Source organism: Ictalurus furcatus, chromosome 27 (assembly GCF_023375685.1).
Source record: "Ictalurus furcatus strain D&B chromosome 27, Billie_1.0, whole genome shotgun sequence".
In the NCBI taxonomy this organism is placed as follows: domain Eukaryota; kingdom Metazoa; phylum Chordata; class Actinopteri; order Siluriformes; family Ictaluridae; genus Ictalurus; species Ictalurus furcatus.
The window spans coordinates 8,256,014-8,283,273 of record NC_071281.1 but is presented as its reverse complement, the minus strand read 5'-3'; the positions used below and the strand labels follow the sequence as shown (position 1 = coordinate 8,283,273).

At 41.0% G+C, this 27,260-nt stretch overlaps 1 protein-coding gene across 2 annotated transcripts in view; it reads right to left on the bottom strand.

The window, feature by feature from the left end:
• Window positions 1-27,260, bottom strand: part of adam10a (ADAM metallopeptidase domain 10a) — a 115,362-nt gene that overhangs the window by 82,739 nt on the left and 5,363 nt on the right. Inside the window, exon 1 of one of the 2 annotated variants that reach the window (XM_053617240.1) lies at window positions 10,197-10,351. The exons of the other annotated variant lie outside the window; for it this stretch is intronic. Within the exon in view, the coding sequence (XP_053473215.1) occupies window positions 10,197-10,212 (16 nt within the window). The 5' untranslated portion in view covers window positions 10,213-10,351. Of the gene's footprint in view, window positions 1-10,196; window positions 10,352-27,260 lie in introns of those variants that run through there. 2 annotated transcript variants of the gene reach the window in all.

Sequence of the window (27,260 nt, the reverse complement as noted above, 5' to 3'; positions counted from 1 at the left end):
GTTGTTTCACAGTAACTGGTCTCACAAACAGAGAACACATTACTCTAATTAACATGAACACATGAACTCAATTCTGAAGATTAAAGGAAGATTTCTTAACTTATTGAATGTTATTAATTCATATTAACATTGACTGAATTGTAAAAACCCTCCTGTTAGTCTCACATTCACTCTCCACAAACACAAGCATGTCTACTTCATCACTGAACATCAAACTGCTGATATATAATATCAACTTTTTTATATATTAACATTAACTGGATATGAAATATACTAGTCTACAATTATATTTTTCTGTGCTATATATACTTTTTGTCAACTCATCTTTAAATCTTTCATCGGTGTACTGGCGCTTCAATTCAGCGCTAGCAGCGAGGCAAAAATAAGATTAGACTCGACGCCGGAACTCCCGCGTCACTCCTGCAGCGTCCGGTGTGAACGTTGAGCGGCGCAGAGCTTACAGAGATTACAAACTGCAGTTTTGTCGTCGTTCCACTCAAGAGACATCTTCTTTACACACAGCATGAAATCGATGTGTTTTCCCGCCCTCTTTTGACTGACAGGATATAATCGGCCCTGATCATCGGATGTTTTTAAACTATCGGCCGGTAGCGTGAAAAATTGCCTGCATCGGTGCGTCGGTGCATCTCTAGTTTTAATGTCTGGATAATTCTATTACACACTGTGATTGAGACGTCTAGCTAGAGATTTTGCTTCTCGTTAGAGGAATATTTTTGTATTCAACTAAAATTTGGTTCAGAATTCCTTGCAACCTAACATGACTGAATGGCGACAAGAGTTCCCTTTTAACGCTTAACCAGGACTTAGTTCATAGTTGGAAATAAGACATCAGTGTGAAGTTATGTTTTGTTATGTAGTGGGACTTCATGAAACATGTGTTCCTGTTTTGACTAGCGCCACGAAGTCTGAACAGATGATACATCTGTTTTGAAGCGGGGAATCCGTCCGTACAGGATTTCACTGCGTGTTTTTGTGATTGTTGCGGCCAAAATGCTTGATTTTGCCGCGTTTTTTTTTCCTCGAAATTTGTGGAGTGTTGTTTTTTGGTTTTTTTGAGGAAAGCTATTTAAATTGGCAAAATTGCTATTACAGACTATTTTGCAGTGAGGTGTGTTGGTAAATGAGACCTTTTAGCTGTACTCATGTTCGAGGCATGTGAATCAGAGAGGGCTTTGGCTGACGTAGTGATGACGTCACATGACGCGTCTCGGCCCAAATCTGTGGATAATCTGTGGTGATTTCGAAAAACTGCAAGCTCTCCTCTGAATTGCGGTGTTTGTTTGAGTTTGCGTTAATTTCTGCGATTGCAAAAGCGCGAAATCCTGTAGGGACTGGAGATTGTAAACGCATACGTCCCTGTCCAATCGTATTTCAAACAAGCCATGGAGGCATTTCAGTAGGGAAAAATAAAATAAAACAAACAAAAAAAAAAGTTTATGGAAACTGTTTCCTCTCTTGACGACCTGCCTTGAGCTAAATAACGAACATAAATACACGTGATGGCCGGACCAAAGCACCTGCTACACGAGATGTGATGGCTCGTGTTTTGAAAGCTGAGGTTGCTGGACTACAGCCAGTTCTTATCACGTTTATTAGCTCTGCGACACTACACACTTTTTAAGTGCTTCTTTTGATATGCGGAAATACTTTTCAGTCGGCCCACACTGTCCAGACCGTTGACGAAGGACACAGCTGTCCTTATACTCCCTTCTGAATGGGACACTCTATATCTCTGGATCTAATAATGTCGCCCAGGCGGCCTACTTCCAAATGGATCAAACTGTTCGAGTAGAGATGGTGAATTGTATTTTCTGAAAACACAAAAGACTGTGTCACATACATCAAATGTATTCTAATTCATTATTGTCATCGTTCTAATCAGGATGTAAATTTGATGTTGCACAGAAATAGAAATGCCAGAGGAACAGACGGTGCTTCAGCCGACAGGAAGAGACGTAATCTCTTCACACGGGCAGCGATGTGACGCGACTCGACGCAGCAAAGTAACCGGAAGTCGTTCATTTTCGACGGTTTACAGTGAAGCAACAGTTGGAGACACAAGGTGATGTGATTCTTTTCTAGTTGCACCTCATGAAGCAGACGCTGCTACCCGCTGTCACGCTACACTCCGTGCTGCTACACCATGTGGTCTGATGTACTAAAGTAGGATGACACTGCTGTTTTCACCACAAATAACCAGCAGCAATTGCTAGGAGCAAACTTTGCTTTCATTTCATGCTGACACCAGCAGTTGTTGATGCACTGCATTTTGTTCATAAACATTTCCTGTCAGATTTTTTTGGGGCTGGGGTGTTTAAATCACGATAACGCCACAGCTCCAATAATGCCACCCATGACTGGCAGTCTAGACTGGCCCTGCGTCCCGATTCGCAAACTATCCGTCCTAAATAGTACCCGAGATTAGACTTAGCGTGTCTCAAATCGTAGTATGTTGAAACGAGTATCCCAAAGGTACCCAGATGATCTACTATTGGCGGTAGATTTTTGAAGTGTGGATACGTGGACACTTTTGCAGCTAATATTGTCCGCGACTCCTTGCGCGAAGGAGGTGGAGGTTTGTGACGGTTTCCTTCACCGAATTCAAGCACGCATTGTGGAGAGGTGTGAAGGAAATGGGGGGAAAATAAACCAAGGGAGTGATTAATTCAGTTATTTAGTATAAATTATATAAGGAATAGTTTGTTTACGCTGACGGTGTTCTCAGTCTTCTGGGCAACAACGTTCTCTTCCATGACATGTTAGTTCGTCCCAGTTTTTGCATAAAGAGAGTACACACTTATATGTACATAGTATAAGGAGGCAAATTGGGATGCAGGGTGGGAATCTAAACTGACCATGCTCTCTGCGTGGGAGCGGTGGCATACACTCTCTGCCATGTCAATCACAGCAACACTAGCCAATCGTGGGTGTCTGTGAGCTCATGTATGCGTAAGAGGGTGGAGAGCGCTTTCCTCCGAGTGTGTTTTGCTGCCCTGTTACGCAGCAGTTTCAAAAAATATGTGGCGTTTGGCTTCATGTGTCTGGCTTCATGGACGCACGTGATAACCTTTCACCAGTTTGTACCTGTTGTGTGATAGGTAGAACTGGTTGGTGGGTTTTAATTGGCAACAAAAAAAATGTGTCATTAAAATGGGTGAGACACCATGTGTACAAGGAACGAAAACATATGACTGTGGTCCCACGGGTGGTTTTGCAGAAGTTCTGTAGCTTGCTATATGATATGTGTTGCCGATTCACACCAGTCAGCTACCAGTGAAATCACAGTGAACATACAGTATGCAACAAGTGACAGCGACACAAACTCGTGGTCTGAGTGACAAAAAAATCGCAGTTCGTATGAACGAAGGGTAAAACCTCGCCTGATCTTCAGACCAAAACAGTAGGCAAATTATTTCTAAACAAACTCGCACTATTACATGCCAAGGTGCAGTCTGAAAATGTCCGTCTCTTTATAATAAAGACTGCAAAAGTATACAGCGTGGGGAAAAAACATAGTTTCCCAAAAATTAGTTAAGATATTAAAAAGTTCACAAAAGGATAAAGTACCAATGCTTGGTAAAAAAAAAAAAAAAAAAAGTAATAAGTTTCAACATTTATGACAAAGGTTTCACTTCGTGTTAGTCCAGGTAAATTATCACGAGGAACTGAAGGCTTTATGGGTCAGTCCATCTCAATCTGGCTGCGTGACCTAACTATTTTTGAGTGATTACCTCTATGTATTGGCATTGCAAAACCATCCTTTTTTTAAAATGACTATTTCACTTGGTTTAGCCGCGACCACCATCTTTGTGTCAATTCACACAATAAACTTTGGTTATATAGCTTTTTATGGAAACCTCAATATCTCGGCTCAGGATGGACCTAGCTCCGGGGAACAAAAACTGATCACTGGAGCACATTACATGGTACATGTTTAAACATTTTGCACATTCTTGCTCCTTAGACTTTGAACTTAAGTCCAAATGTAATGCTGAAGATTGCTCCCAGTTCCACTTTCAGGGTCAATTTATAATGGGAAGGGTACAAGTCTCTGCCTTAAATTTTGTTTAGAGGGTAAAAAATGGTTATATATGTTCTTTGTACATTGTACATTGTAATGTGCTTGAGAGATCGGTTTTTGTTCCCTGGAGCCAGAACCATCCTGAACTGAGATATTGAGGTTTCTGTAAACAGTTGTAAACAGAGGTAATGACTCCAAAAAAAAATTTGGGAAATTTTTAGTGCAAGCAACCTGTACTGGAGCACTTGAGATGGAATGACGCTCATGATGAAGGGGTTCAGCTGACAAAAAAAAAACAACAAATTGGTCAAAAAAAAATGCTTGTTTTTTTTTTTTTCTTTTTTTCTTTTACAGCCGTTAACTGAATAAAAGGCATCGGTTTGGATGAGAAAACTTCTTTACTGTGGCAAGCAAGTGTTGAGATTGAGAAATGTCCAAGATGAAGGGATTTATAAGACGAGCCGAAAAGAGGGAGATGTAAGGGAGAAGAGTCAAAGATGTGGTAAGAGGACAGAGAGAGGGAGATGGATGATGGGTGCAGTGTGCTGAAGGCGCTGCTGTGGACTCTCCACCTGTGTGACAGTGATAAACACCTCCACTCATCCACACACACACACACACAGAGAGAGAGAGAGAGAGAGAGAGAGAGAGAGAGAGAGAGAGCGCGACAGAGAAAGGGAGAGAGACAGAGACAGAGAGAGAGAGAGGGGGAGAGAGGGGGAGAGAGGGGGAGAGGGAGGGGGGAGACAGACAGAGAGAGAAAGAGAGACAGAGAGAGCGGGGGGGAGAGAGAGAGGGAGACAGAGACGGAGGGAGAAAGAGAGAGGGGGGAGAGACAGGGAGAGAGGGAGAAAGTGAGAGAGAAAGAGAGAAAGATAGAAAGAATAAATAAAGCTGAACAGGACACATCAACAGTGCATTCCTTTCAATCACTAGAGCACTGGAGAGGTTTTTTCCGTCGTCATGCTTTATCTGCGCTGGAAATGGGACTGAAGTGGTTTTTATTATTTTCTACACCAATTCTGTTCAGTCTGAGCTTAACCTCTACAACAAATCAGGTTGGTAGTAATCCGAGTAAGAGCGAAACGTTAGGAAAGGTGTTGATTCGGACCATGCAGCTGACCTGAGACACTGGCTACTTATGATAACGTTTTAGGGCCACGGTTTGAAAAAATATAAATACAAGGTTTCAAGAATAAAGTGGTAATATTTCAGGAATAAACTCATAATATGTCATAAAAAAGGTCATAGTATATGATATTATGGGAAAAACAGAGTAGTAAAAATATTTTTCAAATAAATGAATAATAGTTTGAGAAAAGTCACAATGCTGTGGTGGAATTGTGCGTATCAGCACAACGAAAATAAATAAATGTGTTATTTTACAATTAGAGAAATACTTCATCTTCAGACGCGTCAGCACCAGATTATTAATAGTATTAGAAGTTTGAAATGACGGGGCAAGAAATTGTGTTTATTCAGAAGAAAGTCCCACATGAACTTGGAGAAATCACAGGCAGTGGTCACCTTCAAGGCCTTCCAGTCTGTACAGGATTGTGTGATTGTTGTGTCTAAAAATGTTTGATTTTGCAGCTTTTTTGTGGAAAACTGTTCGAATAGCCGAAAGTGCAGTTGCACAAAATTGTCTTTCGCAGTGATGGTGGTGGTAAATGAGCCCTTTTAGCTGTACTCATGTTCAACGTACGTGAATTGAAGAGGGCTTTGACTAAACGCGCTTTGTGATGACGTCACGTGACACGTCTTGGACCAAATAATAATTTGCGATAATTTGGAAAAATTGCAAGCTCCTAGGAATATTGCGGAGTTTGCCTGATTCTGTGTTCATTTCTGCGATAGCAAAAAATCGTTAAATGGTAAATGGTCTGCACTTATATAGTGCTTTTACACTGTGTCTCATTCACCCATTCACACACACACTCACACACCGATGGTAGCAGAGCTGCCATGCAAGGCGCTAACTCGCGATCAGGAGTAACTCGGGGTTCAGTGTCTTGCCCGAGGACGCTTCGGCATGTGGAATCACGTGGGCCGGGAATCGAACCGCCAACCCTAAGATTAGTGGAAAACCCGCTCTACCGCCTGAGCCACAGCCGCCCCAAAAAATAAGGAAATATGTTATTTTACAATTAAAGAAATACTTCATCTTCAGCTGCATCAGAACCGGATTATTATTAGTATAATACAGTATTAGCTAAAACCTGGAGGGACTGAATATCGATGCAGCAGTCGATTGCCCAGTGCGTTATGGCGTTATGGCCTCACCAAAAAGCTTATGTTTACGGTACGAGTCCATATGACAACGCATTATGGAGTCAGAGTGTGCCGGCCCTCCGCTCCTTCAGGATCGACAATTCTGATCATCGTTCATCTTCACACCCAATATGAACAGCACGCACATGTGACCATCACTAGCTGTGAAGGTGATCACTGCCTGCGATCTCTTATTACGTCACCAAATCCTCATTGTCCCTTCATTTTGAAACACGAACACGATATGTACCGTAATACTGTGACTTTTTTCTCAGACTATCACAACTTCATTCTCAATGATTCTCTTAATTCTCTGCCCTAAAACACAGTCGCAGGCTACGTCTCCATTCTTACAGTGTACGTTAATCTGTACCTGACGATTTACATGGCGTGGACCAATCAGTAGCTCGGGACAATACTCGAGTAGTTTTCTAATACTTTTAAATGGTCGATTGTATTGTTGTTGTTTTTTTTCCATAGGTTCAGTAGGCTAACAGTTACCAGTGTTCAAAATGTTCCTGTAAACTAACTTGTGAATTTATTCTGCCATCATGCGTTGCATCTTCAATACAGACAAGCCATGACACTACCTCCACCATGTTTCACAGACAAGCTTGCTTGTAAACACACAGGTACGTGGAAACACTGATGAAACTGAGCGAAATAAAGTGTCGTGTAAAGCTGTCATATAGGGAACTCTCCTGCCAGCTGAGTACGCCACATTCTGGTTAAACATGTCGAGAAAAAAAGAAAGATGCTAGTTTCGCCACATTCGAATATATCTTTCATGCACGATATGAAAGCTCGCTGACAAACGTTGCCCGATACTTGCTTAGTTTCTGAAACTTTTCCTAGAAAAAACCAATGACTCTGGCCAAGTTGTTTCCAATGCTGGAATTTATATAGCTAACTAGTGTACTATATTTTATGACACTACATTAGCCACCATTTTTACTCTAGTCAAGTAGGTTTCCAGGTGGCCACACTATAGTACTGGGCATCTGAGGCCCTGTTTACAGTAGTGCGTTTTCATTTAAAAACGCATAACTTTCGTTACGGTTATGCCCGTCGTCTACACTACGACAGAAACGCCGAAGACCCTGTTTTAGTTCTGGGCTCGCGTTTCAGTGTAAACAGACCAAAACGAAGACTTTTGAAAACGAAGGTGTGGCTCCACCCACATTCGCCTACTGACTGGGTCTTCTGGATCATTGCATATCCTTCCCTGATTCGTCAAACCCCTACCATACGACCATTACGCTACCTTGATCGTATACACAACAACACGGAGACTGATCCACAAGCTTTGCTGGCTTTGTCGTCATTCTTAGCAGCCATTGTGCAGTTAATTCTGTATTTTATAAAACTGCAGCTGCTTCATGCGCAAGAGGCGAGCTATGATTAGAGAATTCGGCAACAAATCTCATTTCAAGCGGCGTAAGCCCTATTGTTGTGCCTGCCGGTGTCTAGCAACCAACTTCCCGTTTACACCTGTCTGCACATGCCCAGTGTGCATGAACGGTCATGTGACGTGTATTCGGCCAGTGTGGACGAGGATCATTTTCATTTGAAAACACAGTTTTAAAATAAAAAAGCGCTAGTGTAAACAGGCCCTGATTTAGTACCCTGTTATCTGTGAGCCAGTAACGTCTCAAGAGTTTGCAGAGTAAACATACTTGCGCTAAAAACACACAAAATGAGACACGGATTTTATATAGTCCTGATCCTTTAGATCTGTCGATTCACTGTGTAGTAAAATGGTCAATAAATAAATAAGTCAATAAATAACATCAATGTTTTTGGTTTTTTTTGCTGCACAATGCCAAAGTCACTTGGAGCAGGAATGGATCAGCAGGCAGATGGAGCTGTTCTAAATAAATCTCTATTAAAGCACCATTGTGTGTTTTAAACACCGTGTCAATCTCTCTTTACTTTCCAAAGGCCATCACTAAAGTGACGTGAAAAAAAACTGCTAAACGTCTGAGACGCGGCGTTATCGTTAACTTAATGAAATCACACTGAGAACAAATGCGTTAATCTGCATTTGTTTCACAGACTCGGAGCCTGTTAAACACTTCAGTGATGTAGGAGTGAGAGAACAGCAGAGGAAGAACAGGACAGATGAAACGAAATGGGAAAAAAAAAAAAGAAAACATCACGCACATAGTGATAAAAGATGACAAATTATTATGCAGAGGTTGGTTTTTTCTGCCATGAAAGACTTTTCATCAAGGAGAGAAGTCCTGTTTGCGTGAGGATTTATTAGCAGTGTAAATGTTAAGCATTGGCGATCGAGCGCGCGCACACACACACACACACACACACACACACAGAGCACCTGAGGAAAAGGCACACCACATTAATCAAAACTAAACAGTGGGTTTAAGGAGACAATGTGTGTCTGAGTAGGTGGGAAAGTACGCACACGCACACACACTTCATTGCACACTTTATTGCTTTATTCTATCAAATCGAACTACAATTTCATTGTTTTACGACACTTTTGTGACAACCTTTGGCTTTTGAAATCCAATAAAAAATGCAGTAAATCAACATTAAAGCTGTTGGGAGTTTTAGAAAAGTGCTAGCACTCGCTACGTGCACTTTTATAATCTCACGTCCGTGAGACGCGTGTCATACACATTCAACACCTTCGCATTAAACTGTGTTTTGGCTCACTGCACATTCCAACCAGTCAAGCACTTTTATTTTTATGGACTGACGGACCAGTTCATAAACATTTCATTCGACATTTCTATTCGGATCGGGGCTCGGGTTCTCCCTGGATGAGCCGCTGCGCAACAGAAGCACATAATAATAATAATGACAGAGGACAAGGTTTTCACTTTTAAAAGAAAAAGGATCAGCCGGTCCATTTCCTGTGTCAGAGAGTGAGAGCAGTGGCGTCTCGATATGATACCGTCTTTAATACAGCGAAAATAAGCAGGTGCCTTAGCTTTCAATTTTCAACGGAGTAAAAAACATTCAACATTACAGAAGTGCAATAGTTGAAACTTAATCATGACGCATAAGTAAATATACCCCCAACTTTCTGATCAGTAACCCTAATTTTCTTTAAAAAGCTTTTTAGGAAGCTGGGGTCAGAGCGCAGAGAGGGTTAAGTGATTCAGTGGCAGCATGGTGGTGCTGGGGCTTGAGCTGCTGACCTTCTGATCAGTAACCCAGAGCCTTAACTGTTGAGCCATCACTGCCCTAACGGCTTTGTTCGGGGAATAGAACCCGGGCCACGGTAGTGAGAGCGCCGAATCCTAACCACTAGACCACCAGGGAATAGACGAGAAGGAACAGCCCTTGATGTGTTTTTGAATGTAGTGTTCTCCACTAGAAAATATGAACTTAAATAAAATAAAAGCAGTGATTTCTTTAGCTAGAACTCAATCAGTGAGGACCGGCTGCCTGAATGCAGCACAGAGATTGTTTTTGTGTAATTTTAGAGAGCGGCACTGTAAGGTGATGTCAGACATGTTTGTGTTATTGGCGCCAGTGTATTGTACTCATATTTCAATCCATCCCTCGTTGGCCGTTAGCGTCGTACCTAACCGGCTTTCCACCACACCTTAATGATTTTGGGAATCTTTGTATTGTCCGATAAGCAGATGTACTGAATTCAAAGTCTCTTATTGAACAATACTCTGTGCCATATTGTTACAGCCCTAACTGTTAGAGAGCCTCAAATCGCACACTTTCCTAGTGCACAAGCCATTATAATGCAAATAGTGCTTCACTACGGACTTGAAAACAGAATACAGTAATAAATCTAAAAGTCGTGCATATGACAGAATGGCTATCTTGAATCTTGACCGAGAGGAATGCTTGGCGTTAACAATAGATAAAATTTGTGAAGCAAAAAAATTCTTTTCACCAGAGCAGCACGCCATAAGATTTTCTCGCGTGTAGGAGTGCACACGTGCCCAGGCCAGCCTATACACATCCTATTTGCATTCTTCAGGAAACCGTTCGTTTCCACCCTGCAGCTTACATACACCCACAGTCTAGATCCAGCAGCACAGATTTGCACCAGTGTTCTGCTCTACAGATGAAAAAAAGGAGGGGGGGACGACAGAGAGCTGCATTGTTTGAGTGTGAACAGTGAATGCTCATATTGCACAAAACGACCCCACACATCACGATGCAGGATCAGCAGACTTGCACAAGGGGTTAACGTGACTTCTGACCTTGACTCGCTCGGATTACTGAGCACATGACTGCAACAGCACATGATCTGATCTAGTCAGTGGTTCAGCAGCAATGGCTCTGGTTGTACAGTTTTTGGTACCTGTTCAAGATTGGCACCAAGGTTCTCTGGTTTCCTTTCACCTCCCAACAACATACTGCATTCTGTGATAACGTTACTATGCACCAGATAACGATGCAGTTTTTATATTATCCTCACTGTGACTGTTCCTAATCACTCCAGTTGGGCTGGTTCTTGCTTTTCAGTGATCATATTTGCTCATTTTTATGAAAAGTGCTAATAACTCTGGAGCTGGCTATATATTGATCATCACTGAGATGAAGAGAACATAAATTGGGGATTTTAAATGAATCGTTCACTTGAACTGGAACAAACAATCCCTGGGGCGATGGAACATAAAAGTAGTGAACAGATCACAAAAGAAAACCCTTATACTCCCAGAATTCCACCTTCACTGAACCCTAACTGACTGTTTGTTTGTTTTTTTCTGATTCTCTGTTGAGGTCTTAATATAGACTCTGAGTCCCAAGACTATTTCCCTCAAACCATATAAACACATGACAAAAATTTTTGCAATTTTCTGCTTGTCTGGGCCCTTTGACTGCTGCTCATGGGGAATAAACAAGAAACCCAAGATGCAAGACAAATGAAGGGACCTACCCAAACGTATTGTATTGTGTTTCTTTTTTTATATTAGTCCAATTTTCCAAATGTACCTACACTATAGTGAGCAGTTATTTTACAGCTTGAGAGAGGAAATTGCTTTAGATGACAGTGTAATTTTGGTAAGTTTTGCTCCTGAAGTCTACAGTCATACAGTTGACTCAATCTCTCAGTCCTCTGAGGGTTGATCGAGCAAAAAAAAAAAAAGAAAGAAAAAAGTAATAGAATGACCTTTAAAATGGTTACGGGGATTCAACCAAGGGTTGACGGGGAGATTATCACCCTGCAGCTCTTGCCAGATTTCCCACGAAGCAGGGTTGAGCCTGGCCAGTACCTGGATGGGAGGCCTCCTGGGGAAAACTAAGGTTGCTGCTGGATGTGGTATTAGCAAGGCCAGCAGGGGGTGCTCACCATGTGGTCTGTGTGAGGCCTAATGCCCCACTATAGTGACAGGGACACTATACTGTAAAAACAGCACTGTTTTTCAGATGAAATCCCAGGACACTTCTCATAAAGAGTCGGGGTATAACCTCGGTGTCCTGGTGAAATTCCCCTATTGGCATTTATCTATCATTGCCCCCTAATAATCCCCATCTCTGAATAGGCTACATCACTCTCCTCTCCTCTCTCCTAATAGCTGGTGTGTGGTGGGAGTTCTGGTGCACTATAGCCGCCGTTGCATCATCCAGGTGGATGCTACACACTGGTGGTGGTTGAGGAGATTCCCCCCCACACACAATGTAAAGCGCTTTGAGTGCCTATAAAAGTGATATATAAATCTAAGGAATCATTATTATTATCAGGACTCAGGAGCAGCGTTTTTTCAGACTATGTGTAGCCAGATTCTAGTAGAAACAACCCACTACTTAAAATATGAACGATGCAGCACATGACGCTCATTATGGCAGCTGTATTATATAAATCCCGCCCCTTAGTAAAAAAGAACCAATCGCCTTATTGAGAAAGACTTTATCGGAAATAAGAAACGCACATTGTTCACGCCTTTTTTTCCTTTTCTCCCTGGTCATCCACAGATGCACTACCCCAATGGCAGCCAAGAGAACAGACTTTACTAGAAGATCTCTGGTGTAACATCCAGAGAGGTGAAGTCAGCATTTAGTTGGAAGTGTCTTTACAGAGTTTCCACACACCAAGCGGTAAAGCCCGTCGCAATGGTGCAAAAACCAATAAGGAAGTGGAAACACACCCTCCTCCTCCACTGCTGACAAGTTCACGCATACATACAGAGTGGCAAGCGTGTGACCTTCAACCTGCGTGTGAATCCTCAACCAGATGATGGGTGGAGAACTCAGAGACGATGGAGCCGCATGACGAACAAAAGCCAAAATCGAAAACCACTGTAAGCATGGCCTACTCACCTCCTTGAGCCCTGACGCAGTATTCTGTGAAGTGCAAATTACCCGTTTGAATAACGGGGGAACTCCCTCCTGTGATAACACAATTTGCTGGAGTAAATCGGGTCAGCTACATTCTGCATTAGAACCGAGATCTATTGCGATCCTACAAAAAAAAACTTCGGTATGCACTGCTGTTTTTCTGCTGCGAATGTGACATAGATGATCAACACTGACGAGTGTTTGAAATCAGTACAGGAATGCAGAGTTAGCAAAAAGATGCTACACTACAGTACTACACAACGCCGTGTTGGAATGACTGCACGTTTCATCCTCTATGGAAAGACAAAAAAGACAAACATGCACTCAAAGAGACGAACAATACAGCCGGAGTAAATAAAAGTTCAATAAAGCCGCTAAAAAAAGAAAGGCTCATATACAGGATTTGTCTGCTTTGTGAGGAACCATCGTGAGTCAAACGAGACATTAGCCATTGTAAAGCTACTAGTCAGACAGGCATGGCAGATGTGTTCAGACAAATGAGCTTTTGTGGTGGAGCTGAGAGCAGTACTGCATTGGCAAACGAAAGGGGGAGGCATTCAGAAACACAAAGGACTGAAGTACAGTTATTGTACAATGTACAGCTTTCTGCATGCTTACAAGGTACTGGTACCACTGGAAACTGTCCTGGAAGGGCATGTTACACAGCGCTGTAAAAGAGAACTGAGTTTCCGAAAAAAAAAAAAACACCTTTATAAAGCACTGTCATTAGTGCCATGACCAGCATTACCAAAAAAAACAACAAACAAACAGTCAACAGTTCATTGGAAAGGTGGCAATATTGAACCTCCATAACCACGCTGTACAATATTATTAGGCCTCGGACCATGTGGTTCTTCCCCAAACTGTTGACACAAAGTTGGGCACACACAATTCTAAAGAATGTCTTTGAAAGCAGTAGTATTACAATTTCCCTTTATTGGAACTAAATTGCCCAAACCTGTTCCAGCATGACAATGCCCCTTTGCACAAAGTGAGCTCCATGAAGACATGGTTTTACAAGTTTTGAGTAGAGGAACGTGAGTGTGCTGTACAGAGCCCTGACCTCAACCCCACTGAACACCTTTAGGATGAACTGGAACACTGACTGCACTCCAGGCCTCCTCGCTCAACATCAGTGACAACCTCACTAATGCTCTTGTGGCTGAATGAGCACAAATCCCCTCAGCCATGTTCCAAGGTCTAGTGGAAAGCCTTCCCAGAAGAGTGGATATTATTATAAGAGCAAAAGGTGACTAAATATGGAATGGGATGTATGAAACGTACATATGAGTGCGATGGTCAGGTGTATACAAACTTTTGGCCTAATACTTATACACTTATAGTGTAACGGTCATTATACTGTGTGTGTGTATATATATATATATATATATATATATATATATATATATATATATATATATATATATAGCTGAGGTCTGCAACATGCAAATAAGTCTCCTTGATGCTTTGATCATTCAAAACATCTTTTTCCAGTCTTGGGTGATCCTGTGCCTCAGATTCTTGTTCTTGGCTGACAGGAGCTGAGAGGAGAACCTGGTGTGATCTTCCGCTGTTGTAGCCCGTTCGCCTCAAGATTCAATGTGTTGTGCTTTCTGAGATGCTTTTCTGCTCAGCATGGTTGTAAAGAGTGGTTAGGTAAGTTACTGAAGCCTTCCTGTCAGCTTAATCGGGTCTGGCCATTTTCCTCTCACCTCTCTTATCAACAAAGTTTTGTGTGAAAGTCCCAGGAGACGAGCAGTTTCTGAAATACTCAAATCGGCTCGTCTGGCACTAGAAGCATGGCAAAGTCACAGAGATCACACGTTTTCACCATTCTGATGTATGATGTGAACATTAACTGAAGCTCTTGGCCTGTCTCTATATGATTTTATACAAGTCTCGAGTCAGTTGTTCACGAGTCCAAGTCAAGTCGCAACACTTTTTTTTTTTTTTTGCGACGTAAGTGCGACTCGAGTCCAAGTCGCAGACTCGAATTTCCATCTCTGGTACACGTATTCAAAACCTGTGGTATGCTATTTGCTTTTTATTCCGTGTATGCGTGTTTCAATGACTAAAGCAGTCAGACCAAGATAGAAAATGTCTCTCTGAATCCAGCCTGTAATATCAGTACATACTGACATCACATGTGCTCCAGTAGCACAGATATAAAAGCTTCTGCTGTGGTTCTCTGCTCTCTACGATGCTGCAGCGAGAGCACTGGTGATTTGTCCCCATTACAAGGCTATTACATGACTCTATATTAATCTGCTTCTCACGTCAAAGTTTGTTTGCTGGGATATTGCAGTAACAGCAGCTCAGACGTGTGGAACAGCAGCGTGCACCGAAAAGAGAAACACAATCGCTCGCTACTGCACAGCTTCTTATTTGGCATCAGCACTGCAATATGTGTCTTCATAACTCCAGGAGATTGTTCTCCCTCAGAGCTACAGAATTACAGTGATACACTATCGAGGTCCTGCTTCTGCCAAAAAGGACACACAGAACAGCAGCTAATCACACCGATAGCGCTTCAAAATCAAACGCAGCTCAGTCATGGACTTTTAACAGCGATTTTTTCTTTTATTAAAATTTTTTATACTAAAACTGATAGGGACTAGACATAGAGCTGCTGAATGCTCCATTCTGATTGGTCAGAAGGTGTTCTAATACATATAACGCATGTTATTATTTCTATAGCTACAACTAATTGGCACACATCCCTGATAAAAAAAACAAAACAAAATCGGCATATATCCATTTTCCCCTCACACGAACTGACTGCGTGTGCTAGCGTTCGGCAGAATTGAGAGACTGTCAGCCAATAGGACACGAGTATGTCCACGTATTTTCCTGTAAACCCTGTCTGATTGGTCTCGCCTCCGTTCACTGAAGATAAAATACAACACTCCTTTCGCTGAAGACACAAAATGACGACATTGCCGTCTTCTTTTACTGACGTTCAGTAACAAACCGCTCCAAATGGATAATTATTCAGGGCTAAAGAAAGAATCTTCGGGGCTCCAGCCCCCAAAGCCCAAGTCAGGTTACACCCCTGTATCACACCACCCTGTTAATTATGTGCTACAGCACATACTGTTATGTTGTATTTGTTCCACATCACATAATAATTGCCTAACCTTTTAACATGGTTTAAGATAACACAGTGTGCGTGAACTGCGTTTAGGACACAATTTAGTGTTGTCATACAGTATGTTAGACCTTCCTCACTACATGTGCGATATTTGTTTTTGTTTATCAGTATCCTGAACAGCTCTTTTCTGCTATTGAACACAACTAGTAAACTATTCGCTGAAGCTAGCTAGCAAGTTAAGGTAGCTACGACGTTGTGTTACGCTACCCGATTCGTTTTAACCAAGGAGCAATGAACACAAATGTGACAAATATGACTGTAGGCTACGTGACGAGCAATTCATTTAAACTTTGAACAACAACTCGCTCAGAGAATCAGTTTCGTTTTGGATGTTTTGTTTTTTTATGTCTCACTCATTCAGATACTATTCACGGATCCCACCTGCTCTTGCAGAAAGACTACTATTATTTTCTAATGAACTTATTTCGTCTTTACCAAAATATCAATAAAGTAGTCATGAGAGAAAAAGAACTCCTGTTCCCTACTTTTTTTGTTGAGTCCCCCAGGATTTCAGTCCCGATGCAAAACACCGAGTTTGATTCTCAATGACTGTCAAAACTTTTATAGAACTGTTCTGGTGAACAAAAACTAGGACACCAAGAAGCACACAATACGATGCTGCACTCAAATTTGGCAAAAATGAAAGAACATGCTGAATGCTGATTATCAGGAGCACAAACACTGGAAAAAACTGCTGTGTACCCAGGCGGCCTCTTCTTAAAGGGAACCCCGACTATAAAGACTTGTATGGCTTATTAGATTAACGCTGACATCCGCTATATAAATCCACTACACAAAAACACTCTAGACATCAGTTTTAAAAAAAAGAAAAAAAATCCTTGGCCGCCATTGCTGTTTATGTCGCAATGCATTCTGGGTAGTGACGTGAAATGGTTGCAATGGTCTTGATTCTCCCGCGACCCTACAGCGATATGAACATGTCTTCAGCCTTTTCAATTTGAACCCGAGCGTAACATGAGCGAGGAGGCTAATATAGAAGACATTACTCAAAATGTACATCAAAATGAAGACGATCAGAGAGGCACGTCTATGCCAACGGAGAGCGTTTGTTGTTCAAGGTATGGATATGGATTAAACTATCAGTTTATGATTAAACGTATTCTAATATCAATAATTTTAGAGATTATCAGACATCTCGCCGTCGTATACTTTATCCTGTTAAAATCTGACGGCCAGCGCGCTGTCGCCATGTTATGAGCAAACCTGTGCTATGTACACAGCTTCTGTGTGTATGAAGGTGCTCGTATCTTTGGAACGCTAAGATTCTTGTGATTCGATTGATATAAACCGTTTTTGAGATCCAATCACAACAGCAGCTACAATCAACGTCTCTGTCAGACCTCCGATATACAAACAAACACTTACGAAACTCACAACTCCCCTCATATGAAGCTTCATAGTAATCCACTGATCCATAACATCCTGACAAAAACAGTCTTGTTACACTGGCAAAGGTCCAAACAATCCAATCATGTAAAAATATTTAGTCCACATTTCAAAAGAGACCAAAACCATGCAAGTACTCCAAATGGTTCAAGAACAGCTTTAATTTTACTTTGGGTATGACTTGGCTAGGCGTTTTTATGCTAATTTCACAGGAGCTTTACGTTATGAGAATATACAGAAAAACGCAGTAACAAGATGCTTTGGGTTTGATTATATTTACAGATATCCCCTGTTCCAGAGCACACAAGAAAATTACAGCCAAAAGCAGCACAGTGAATGTGACATTCTTCTCCTGCAGCGAGGGCTAGTAACTAATCCTTCTGAGTGCTCAAGTGCAATTATTTTACGTCATCGACTCAGAGTGCATTGCGCTTGTCACATAATGGCGACTTCCGTAGATTAAAATATGTATTAAATGTTAAGGATTTTTAAAGTAATTAACATATTTAATGTGTTTCTAACAACGTATTTTAGTAGGAGAGGGCAATTACTGCGTGTTAAGACCTACAAGTCTTCCTTTTAAAATAAACAAAGGGTAGTGAGGTATATAATGAATTATCAGCACATCTAGCTGATGATAGTAGTGATGATGGTTAACCCAACACTGAGGGTAAGTTCTGTTATATATCCGCCCTGCCAGGAAATGGTAACATTTTATCTGTTATCCCTCACACACACGTAGAGAAAGAGAGAGAGTGAGAGATAGAAAGAGAAAGAGCGAGAGAGAGAGAGAGAGAGAGAGAGAGAGAGAAGGAGAGAGAGAGAGGGAGAGACAGAGAGCGAAAGAGAGAGAGAGAGAGAAAGACAGAGAGCGAGAGACAGAGAGAGGGAGAGAGCGAAAGAGAGAAAGAAAGACAAAGAGCGAGAGAGAGAGAGGGAGAGGGAGAGAGCAAACAAGAGAGAGAGAGAGAGGGAGAGAGAGAGAAAGAGCGAGAGAGAGAGAGAGAGGGTGAGAGTGAGAGGAAGAGAGAGAGAGAGGGAGAGACAGAGAGCGAATGAGAGAGAGAGAGAGAGAGAGAGGGAGAGAGAGAGAGCGAAAGAGAGACAGAAAGACAAAGAAAGAGAGAGAGAGAGAGAAAGAGCGAGAGAGAGACAATTCAGCCTATTTCCACATAAAAAGGAAGTGAGTACGGTGAAAACGCCCTGCAGTTTCACGCTTTGTGGCTTTTATTCAGAGACAGTAGAGTCAGTATTGAAGCTAAAGCTTGACGTCTAACACTGAAACCTAAATGATGTAAAACGATGGTGGGATAATCCGGGATAACGATCTGATTCAGTTCACAGGTGTACCATTTGTTCAATCTATATTCTGTGAATGGATTTACACGATGATAGTTCGATTTCTGATAGATAATGAGAAAGCTACTATACTGTAAATACACACTGTAACTTTGACCAAACATTAGGATTATTACTTTTTGTAACTAGCCACATGTTCATATTATATGATAATGGCATATGATATTATCATACAGTGCCCTCCACTAATATTGGCACCCTTGGTAAATATGTCCATAGAAGGCTGTAAAAAAACTGTCTTTATTGTTTTATTAGGATGATTCGAGTCACCAAAAAAATCCAAGGATCACAGCTGGAGAATTGCAGAAGTTAGTTGCGTCTTGGAGTCAGAAAGTCTCCAAAACTACAATCCGACGTCACCTACATCCCCCCTCTACTCTCATCCAAAAACGAACTCAAGCGTCTTCAGTTTGCCAGACACAAAAATGGTTTACTGACCAGAATATCAAGGTCCTGCCATGACCATCCAAGACCCCTGAGCTGAAGAGGAGAGTCCACCAGCGTGGACCTCGAAATGTGAAGGATCTGGAGAGATTCTATATGGAGGAATGCTCTCAGATCCCTTGCCATGTATTCTCCAACCTCATCAGGCATTATAAGAGAAGACTCAGAGCTGTTATCATGGCAAAAGGAGGTGGCAGAAAGTATTGACTAAATTGGTGCCAATAATTGTAGTGCACACACACACACACACACACACACATATACATAACATGTATATATTTAACTATATGGCACACATATATATATTTAACAAATATATTTTTTATTGGATAAACCCGTGTTTTGTTTGCAATTGTTTGATATCCGTGAGAGCAGAGTATTTTTGTGAATGTTTTAAAGATCAAAAGGTTAAACAATAAAGACAATTTTTCACAGCCTTCTTTGCTCATATGTACCAAGGGTGCCAATATTAGTGGAGAGCACTGTACATCATCCATAATGATTTTCATTAAACTCAGAGTAGTCTGATGAAGAAGTGATCAGATACATCTTAGAGCCATGGAAGTTATGCTGCCTTGCTTATGTGCAAGACATTATCTTAGGAGTGAAGAAAACGCTGCACAAAATAAAAGCGCCTGCAATATCAATACTGTGTGTGTGTGTGTGTGTGTGTGTGTGTGTGCCTTAAGGCTGCACGATTATGGCCAAAATGATAATCACAATTACTTTGATCAATATTGAGATCATGATTATTGATTGATTTTAGGGACAACATATTTTTACTGCACTTTCACATTTAAATAAACAGACCCCTGCTTTCACCTCCATGTTGTACTACATTCCTGCTCATGTACAAATCTTTGCAGCAAATTAGACTGGTCCTTAAAGTGCATCATCTCATAGAAGCAAAATATCAATAAAATTGTACCCAATACATAGGATAAGTAAAAATAAAAATACCATCACCCAAATGAAAATACGCAATCAAATATAACAATATGCAACCAAATGAAAACGATTCAGGCGTATGCAGAAAAGACAATAACAGTGTTTAGAGGAGGAGAGACGCAGACAAATCACCCAATAGAGCGGTGCAGGGACGATGTCATTTTGTACCGAAACCCGGAAGTTAGCATCACACCGGTTCCCTCGACAAAAACCCAGTAGGACTTTCACAAAGGTTTTTGGATTATTGCAGAAAATAAGCTCTGTGATCAACAAAAGTTTACAACACTAACACGTTCTGTTCATCAAGATCATTTTCGCAAATAAACAACTTTAATGAAGTTTGAAGCCTAAATACAATCGCCAGAAATAAACAGCTAACTGTAACGCTATAAACAAACTACACCACGGTCACTCGACTTCAACACCACCAAGCTTCGGAGAACTTTTCCAGACTTGATTTAAAACATTTTCCATAATATGGATTTACTCCGTGGATGGATCTTCATCCACGTTTTTTTGGGGGGGGGGGATTGTGCACAGCAAACCTGAACCAGATGATCTGCAAAGACTTTTCCTGTTCGGCGTGATGATGTTTAATGTCCCCGACAACCTCTGTAGTGCCACTTAGCAACATGTTAGTGTCATGATTTCCCCTCGCGCAAGTGCTGGAGCTCGCAGCACGCTCTCAAACCCGAAGCGAAGTTGGCAGCGGGAGCGCTAATATGCTAAATCGTTTCCGGGTTTTGGCATTACAAAATGATGTCATCCCTGCGCCGCTCTATGGTGATTGGTTGTAAGTTTAGGAAGCGCTTGATTTGCAGGAGTTTTCTATGACCGGAGTATGAACTTTAAACGTCAATATCGCAGTCGATCATGTCCATGTAATCGTGGGCAGTCGGAATCGTAATCGAGATCGATATTCCATTAATTGTGCGGCACTAGTGTGTGTGTGTGTGTGTGTGTGTGTGTGTGTGTGTTAACTTAACACCTATTTGTAACAAACAGCTGAATTTGGCTGTACCAACATACAATATGATTTCCTGCTTTAGCGATTTATCGTAAAGTTCATGTATTTTTCACTTCATATTGTCCGGAGACTTTCTGTCGTGTGTTCTCTCTGAGACGCTGAGCAAATATTTTCCTTCACCCGATTGTACTCCTTGCAGCTGCGGATACCAAACAAGCTTGTAACATATGCCCTAAATCTGGTGAACTTTCTGAATCCTGTCAGAGCGGCACAAGTAAACAGTCCCTCCAGGAGTTTGCGTATTTGCGATAGCAGAAATGAACTCTGCAATATTCCAAAATTACCGCAGATTTGGGCCGAGACGTGTCACGTCACATCACAACGTGCATTCAGTCACGTGATTCACGTGTATCAAACATGAGTACAGATAAAAGCTCTCGTTTACCAACAAACATCACTGTGAAAGACCGTGCAAAACGATTTCGTGAAATTTCAGTTTCACCAATACGAGTAGTTTTCTGCAAAAAAAAAAAAAATGTATAAAAATAAACTCTGCAAGGTGAATCGCACATTTTGAAAAAAGCCGCACCAAAATCAAGAATTTTTGGCCGCAACAATCACAAAACATCTCCACGAAATCCTGTACAGACTGAGTAACTGATGTTTGCTTGAAGTGATGTTTGCTAAGTACAGAATAAAACACCCCAGGAAGTGCAGTTATAGGAAAATAACCAATGACGGGACGGTGTGATCTGGTCTGCACACTTTCTCTTCGGATTATAATCGTTCGTTTATTAATGATCAACACGTTGAGCTATTTTCCCGCCTATTTAATGTTGTGGATTGTCTGCTTAATACGTTAATAAGAAAAAACAAAGACAGCTTGTCATGTGATCACAAAAGCAGATTACAAAAGCTTTCTGTGTCCTGAAGACTTCCCTGCACCTTTACAAAGCGCTGACACTGGAGATCCTTCCGTAACTTACAGAAAGCTCCTCTGAAAAATTAGCTTCCACTTTATCTTGAATCAGGCTACAGTAGAAGCTACATTTAAGAAAAACACACACACTTCTCCAAAACACGCTGTTTTAAAAAAGTGTCCAAGCTACAGTAATACTAGCATGCTAGCATACTTTTGAGGGTTACAACAGGGTTGCGCAGTTTTTACGCCAGAAACGAGTTATGTCTCTATTGTTTTCAATCAATGCGTACACTTATGGAAAATGTAATGTTTGGAGAAACCACCGTATCGGATCGATTTAGAATCTTGTGTATCGTTATACCTCTGTGAGGTGCATTACTATTTCTTCAGAGGACTTTGGAGCAGCTGTTTCACTCGACGCAACAATAACAGCCTTTCAGAAACAAAGACACAGCCTCACCCTGACATCCTCTAATCTAAAGGATAACAATGTACCCAACCACCTTCAGATGCTTTTAAGCAGTTTAGCTCCACTGTGCACTGCTAAACATGTGAAGTGGAAAAAAACAAAAACAAAAACAAAACAAAACTAAAAACCCAGAAACTGTAAATGCTGTAAACGTGTTTCACCTGATCCTAGTGTGATTAAAAAAAAAAACACACACACACACACACACACACCTGACAAGCAGGGCGGTTCATGAAAAAACTCCTTTTCCATCCCCAAGGTGCTTCGAATCTTCTGTAATAAACATCACAGCTTCTGGACGAGGGCCAGCCATTTGCATAGCTCTTAGCGAGAGTAGATTAGCAACTTGCTTTGCCTCTATATGATGAATTATTCATGAGCAGTCCCTCAGGAGAGATGGCACTTTTGTAAAAGGTGCAGAGTCAACATACAGTCACTCAAAAAAGCTGCGTTTCTTCACAACAATGTGCTGAATGGGGGAACTTGCATGGCAGAATTCATTTTGTATTACAACGTCGTTTCATAACAATTGCTTCCAGGGCTCGTTCTCTCACACACACACACACACACACACACACACACACACACACACCCCGTACGAGTGCCTACCTTAATAAACGGAAAATGAATTAGACTAAAGATATGTAATGATCACAAACACCTGAGCCGAAAGCACGGCACAAATATCACAGCTGCGATATGTGTGAGGCAGGAACCAATATTAAACTCGTGATAATTGCCCAGGCTTCTAATATAATGACGGTTGATTATATTATCATGATATTACACCTGAGAGATATTTCATTCGTCCACCAGGTAGGATGTGTGCAGAAGTAGCGCTTTTCCACTGGACGGTGCACCACGGTAACAAACCCCCGTCACACCTCTACACGGATTCTGAAGGGGTTTAACAAGCAACGTTTTTAGAGCGATTTTATTATACAACGTATTGTTTCGGATTTGTTTTTGTTGCTTAATTTTACATTTCTTATCTGTTATCTACATCAAATCTTCCACTCTTCCAGCTGAATCCCAAATGCCTTTCTATTCACTATATCTGCTCACTACATAGAGGTGGTGTTCAACCTACCTAGTGCACGATCTCGCTGAGAGAACTTCATTTGAGATTCAGCCATGGAAAAGTTGTTGTATTTTAACATCTTTTGTTAAGTGTGTACTCGGCATTCTGTCTATTCTCACTAAGCGAAAATGTATTGGCACCTCTGGCTTCTTTTGGGTTGTTCGCTGCCACTAATGCATGTAAACAAAACGTTGCTTGGGATTAATAGTATTGGCCCATGAGGTAGGTCAGTGACACTGGCACACACATTCATGTGCCCATACCTAATCACTGCCTCATATTGTCCAGAAAACTTCTGCTACTCTGTTAGTCAGTCTGTACAGGATTTCACAGATTTCTTTCTGATTGTTGCGGTTAAAAAAGCTCGATTTTGCTGCATTTTTTTTTTCTTTCAAAATTTGTGAAAACTACTTGAATTTCACAGAATTGTTTTGTGCGGTCTTTCACAGAGATGTCTGTAGGTAAATGAGACATTCTAGTTGTACTCGTGTTCGACACACTTGAATGGAAGGGGACTTTGGCTGAATGCTCACTGATGTCACATGACACGTCTTGGCCCACATAATTGTGAAAAATTGCAAGCTCCTCGGAATATTGTAGCGTTTGCTTGATTTTGCCTTCATTTCTATGATTGCGAAATCCTGAAATCCTGGAGGGACTGATTAGTCCTGTGATAGGAAATGACAAGGAAACAAAAAGTTGTGGAAGTAAACTACCGTACTAAGGATGTGCCTCCTGCCTAATAATATTCCGCTTTCCTTAAGTGTAATAATAAGAATAACGAGATGAGTAATGAGATGTTTGGTGAACCGAAATAAACCTTCTTCATCTAGGTGGCGATGCGTGTGTTTGTGCTCGACAGACACGATAAAGAGAAATAACGGACAGAAATATTAAATGCACAGTGCAGCAAACACGTCCATAAAAATTCCCACTGAAAGCTAAATACCAGATTTTAGGAATGAAAATCTCATTGGATTAGTGAAGTTTGTGATGGCAGTGATAAAGCACGTTTATATTAATATGCCAGTAAGATATTTGCATGTTATAGCCTATTTACTAAATCAGTGAATGAAACAACTATGAATGTCCCGCGTGAGAAAAGTGGCAAGTATTAAAAAATAAAAGGTTTACAGTTCCAATCAATATTACTCAACCCCCATTACAAATCAGCTTTATTGTCAAACTTTACAGACTTTCAGCTGTTTGCAATGAACAAATCAAACAAAAGCAATTGAAATTGTTCGACACAGCGAATGCTTCAAGTGGTTTCCCCAAATTCAACAGAAAATGCAACTTATAATGCTTTCTCCAGTCTCAAAATTATTCAACCCCTTCATGGCAAGCATCTTTAGTGCAATAGGTAGTGCCGCTGTGTGGATGAATTATTCCCATCGTTAGCTCTACTACAACACTTCTCTATTCTCTACTTCTCTATTCATGAAGCAATGAGGAGTGACCTTTGGACATCAGGGTTATTACTCCAGTGATATCATTTATCTTTGTATCATTTAGGCCTATAGTTTGTCCGCTACATGACTAGTGTGTGTAACATTGCTCGGTACTACACTATATGAGTACTGTAAAAGTATGTGGACACCTTTTTGTGCTTTTTGAACATCTCATTATAGATTTAGTCTCTGTTTGCTGGAATAACACCCGCCACTCTTTTCTGAAGGCTTTTCACTAGATTTCGGAGCGTGGCTGTGGGGATACCTGCTCATTCAGCCACAAGAGCATTACTGAGGTCTGGTAGTGATGTTGGGCGAGGAGGTCTGGGTCACAATCAGTGTTCCAGTGCATCCAAAAGTTGTTCGGTGGGGTTGAGGTCCGAGCTCTGTGCAGATTACTCAAGATCTTCCACACCAAACTTGACAAACCTTGTCTTCATGGACCTCGCTTTGTGCACAGGTGCACTGTCATGCTGGAACAGGTCTGGGCCTCTTAGCTCTAGTGAAGTGAAATTGTAACGCTACAGAATACAAAGGCATCTTATTCCGAGTTTGTGGCAATGGTTTGGGGATGACCCACATACGATTGTGATGGTCAGGTGTCCACAAACTTTTGGCCATACACTGTAGCATTCCTACTTGTGTGGTTTAGTTGTGTTTTTCTCTGTCTCTCTGCCTTTAAAGCTACATACAAATACATTATGTCGATTTTATAACTCCAAAATGTTAAATGTTAGGATATTCAGAGCAATATTTTAGAAGAAATAAAACAAAAATGCCAAATTATATTTTCTAGAGCTGCAACAACTAATTGACAAAATCCATAATAATCGATTATGAAAATTGTCGTCAACGAATCTCGTTATCGATTAGTTGGTCTGCGCGCGTCACGGGGCAGATTTACTCATTACGTTACTTCTGTTCCGAAAACACACTTCGGAGAGTAAATACTAAAGTTGTGTCCCAAATGACGTACTGTACACTTTCACTATGCGCTTACACTATGCACTGGTACTCTACCGTCTAGTGTGTGGATTTTAGAAAGGTAGTATCATCTCAAAAGGAACTCTAGCGGTTTTTTTTACTAACCGGAAGTATAAGCCGCTTCCTAGTCGACGGCGAATGACGTCATACACACGTAATGCACCGCCGCTAGCTTTAACTTAATACCCAGAGTCACCGACAATCTTTCTTCAGTTTACTGTTTATATCAACGTTATCTTTTATTAAAAAGTCATGCATAAATCCGATTATATAATATAAACTTATATATTAGTTTATATTATATACAACTATTTATTCATTATTTTTCATGCGTGCACAAAAAGCACAGAATTAAACTACAGTCATAATTGAATAATATATATTCTGGTGTGTGTGTGTGTGTGTGTGTTGGGTTCTTTTCAGTCTTACATAATTGGACAAACGTGTATGTGTAAAATATTTGTCTGAAGTTTATATTTGTAACACTCAGTTTGTGGATTTTATTTTAAATAAACGAAAAAATGTTACTGAAAGATTGTCCCACATCCGATTAATCGAAAGAATAATCGGCCGACTAATCTATTATGAAAATATTAATTAGTCGCAGCCCTAATAGGTTATTTTAAGCTGATTAATCGACTACTGTCAGAGAGTGATGATCAAACCCATGTAATGTAATGTACTGAATCGTTTACTTTAAAATCAGCCATTTTGTTCACTGTAATAGTGTAATAATGTTATGAGGGAACCATTTGGGACACAGTGGACTTGTCTCACTGAGCACTTGTCTCACTTGTCTCACTGAGCACTTGTCTCACTTGTCTCACTGAGCACTTGTCTCACTGTCAGCTCATTACCAGCTCAGTGCTTCTATAGGATTCATGTTCACTTGGAAGTGACTTTGGTTAAAAAGGTATCACAAATGAATAAATACACATACATAAACACACACACGCTCTAAGTCTCATCTTATAGGCCGTGAACGTTTGTAAAACTTATCAGTGTGCGCACACACCCCGTTAGCCTGCCCCATCATATCCCTTACGATACAGCCTGCAGATATGCACAGAGGAAACAATTGTTTTTGGTTTGATAATTTTTTCCAACGCTTTTTCACTCTGTGCAGAACAGGAAACCTCAATACATCTAGCCATCATTGTACTGTGGTTAAACAAGATGTAACAGTGTTTTTCAGTTTCAACCGGTATTCTGAAGTAGACGTCTGTCTATTTACAGTAAATCTGCTGCTGATTCGCTTATGAATGACTGTAAAGTTTACCCTGCCATGAATCATATGAATGTTTTTAATCACCAGACATTTCTCCCCTGTTTTACTTTGTCAACTTAAGCTTTTCCTCCCGTCGTCGCATCTGAAGGCGTCATCAAGACTTCTCGCTTTCGGTTTCTCGCTCGACATTTCCAGATCATTTCCCCGGAATCACACTACGTCCTGCCCTCGGTAAACCTGTCGGGATTACGATTCTGCAT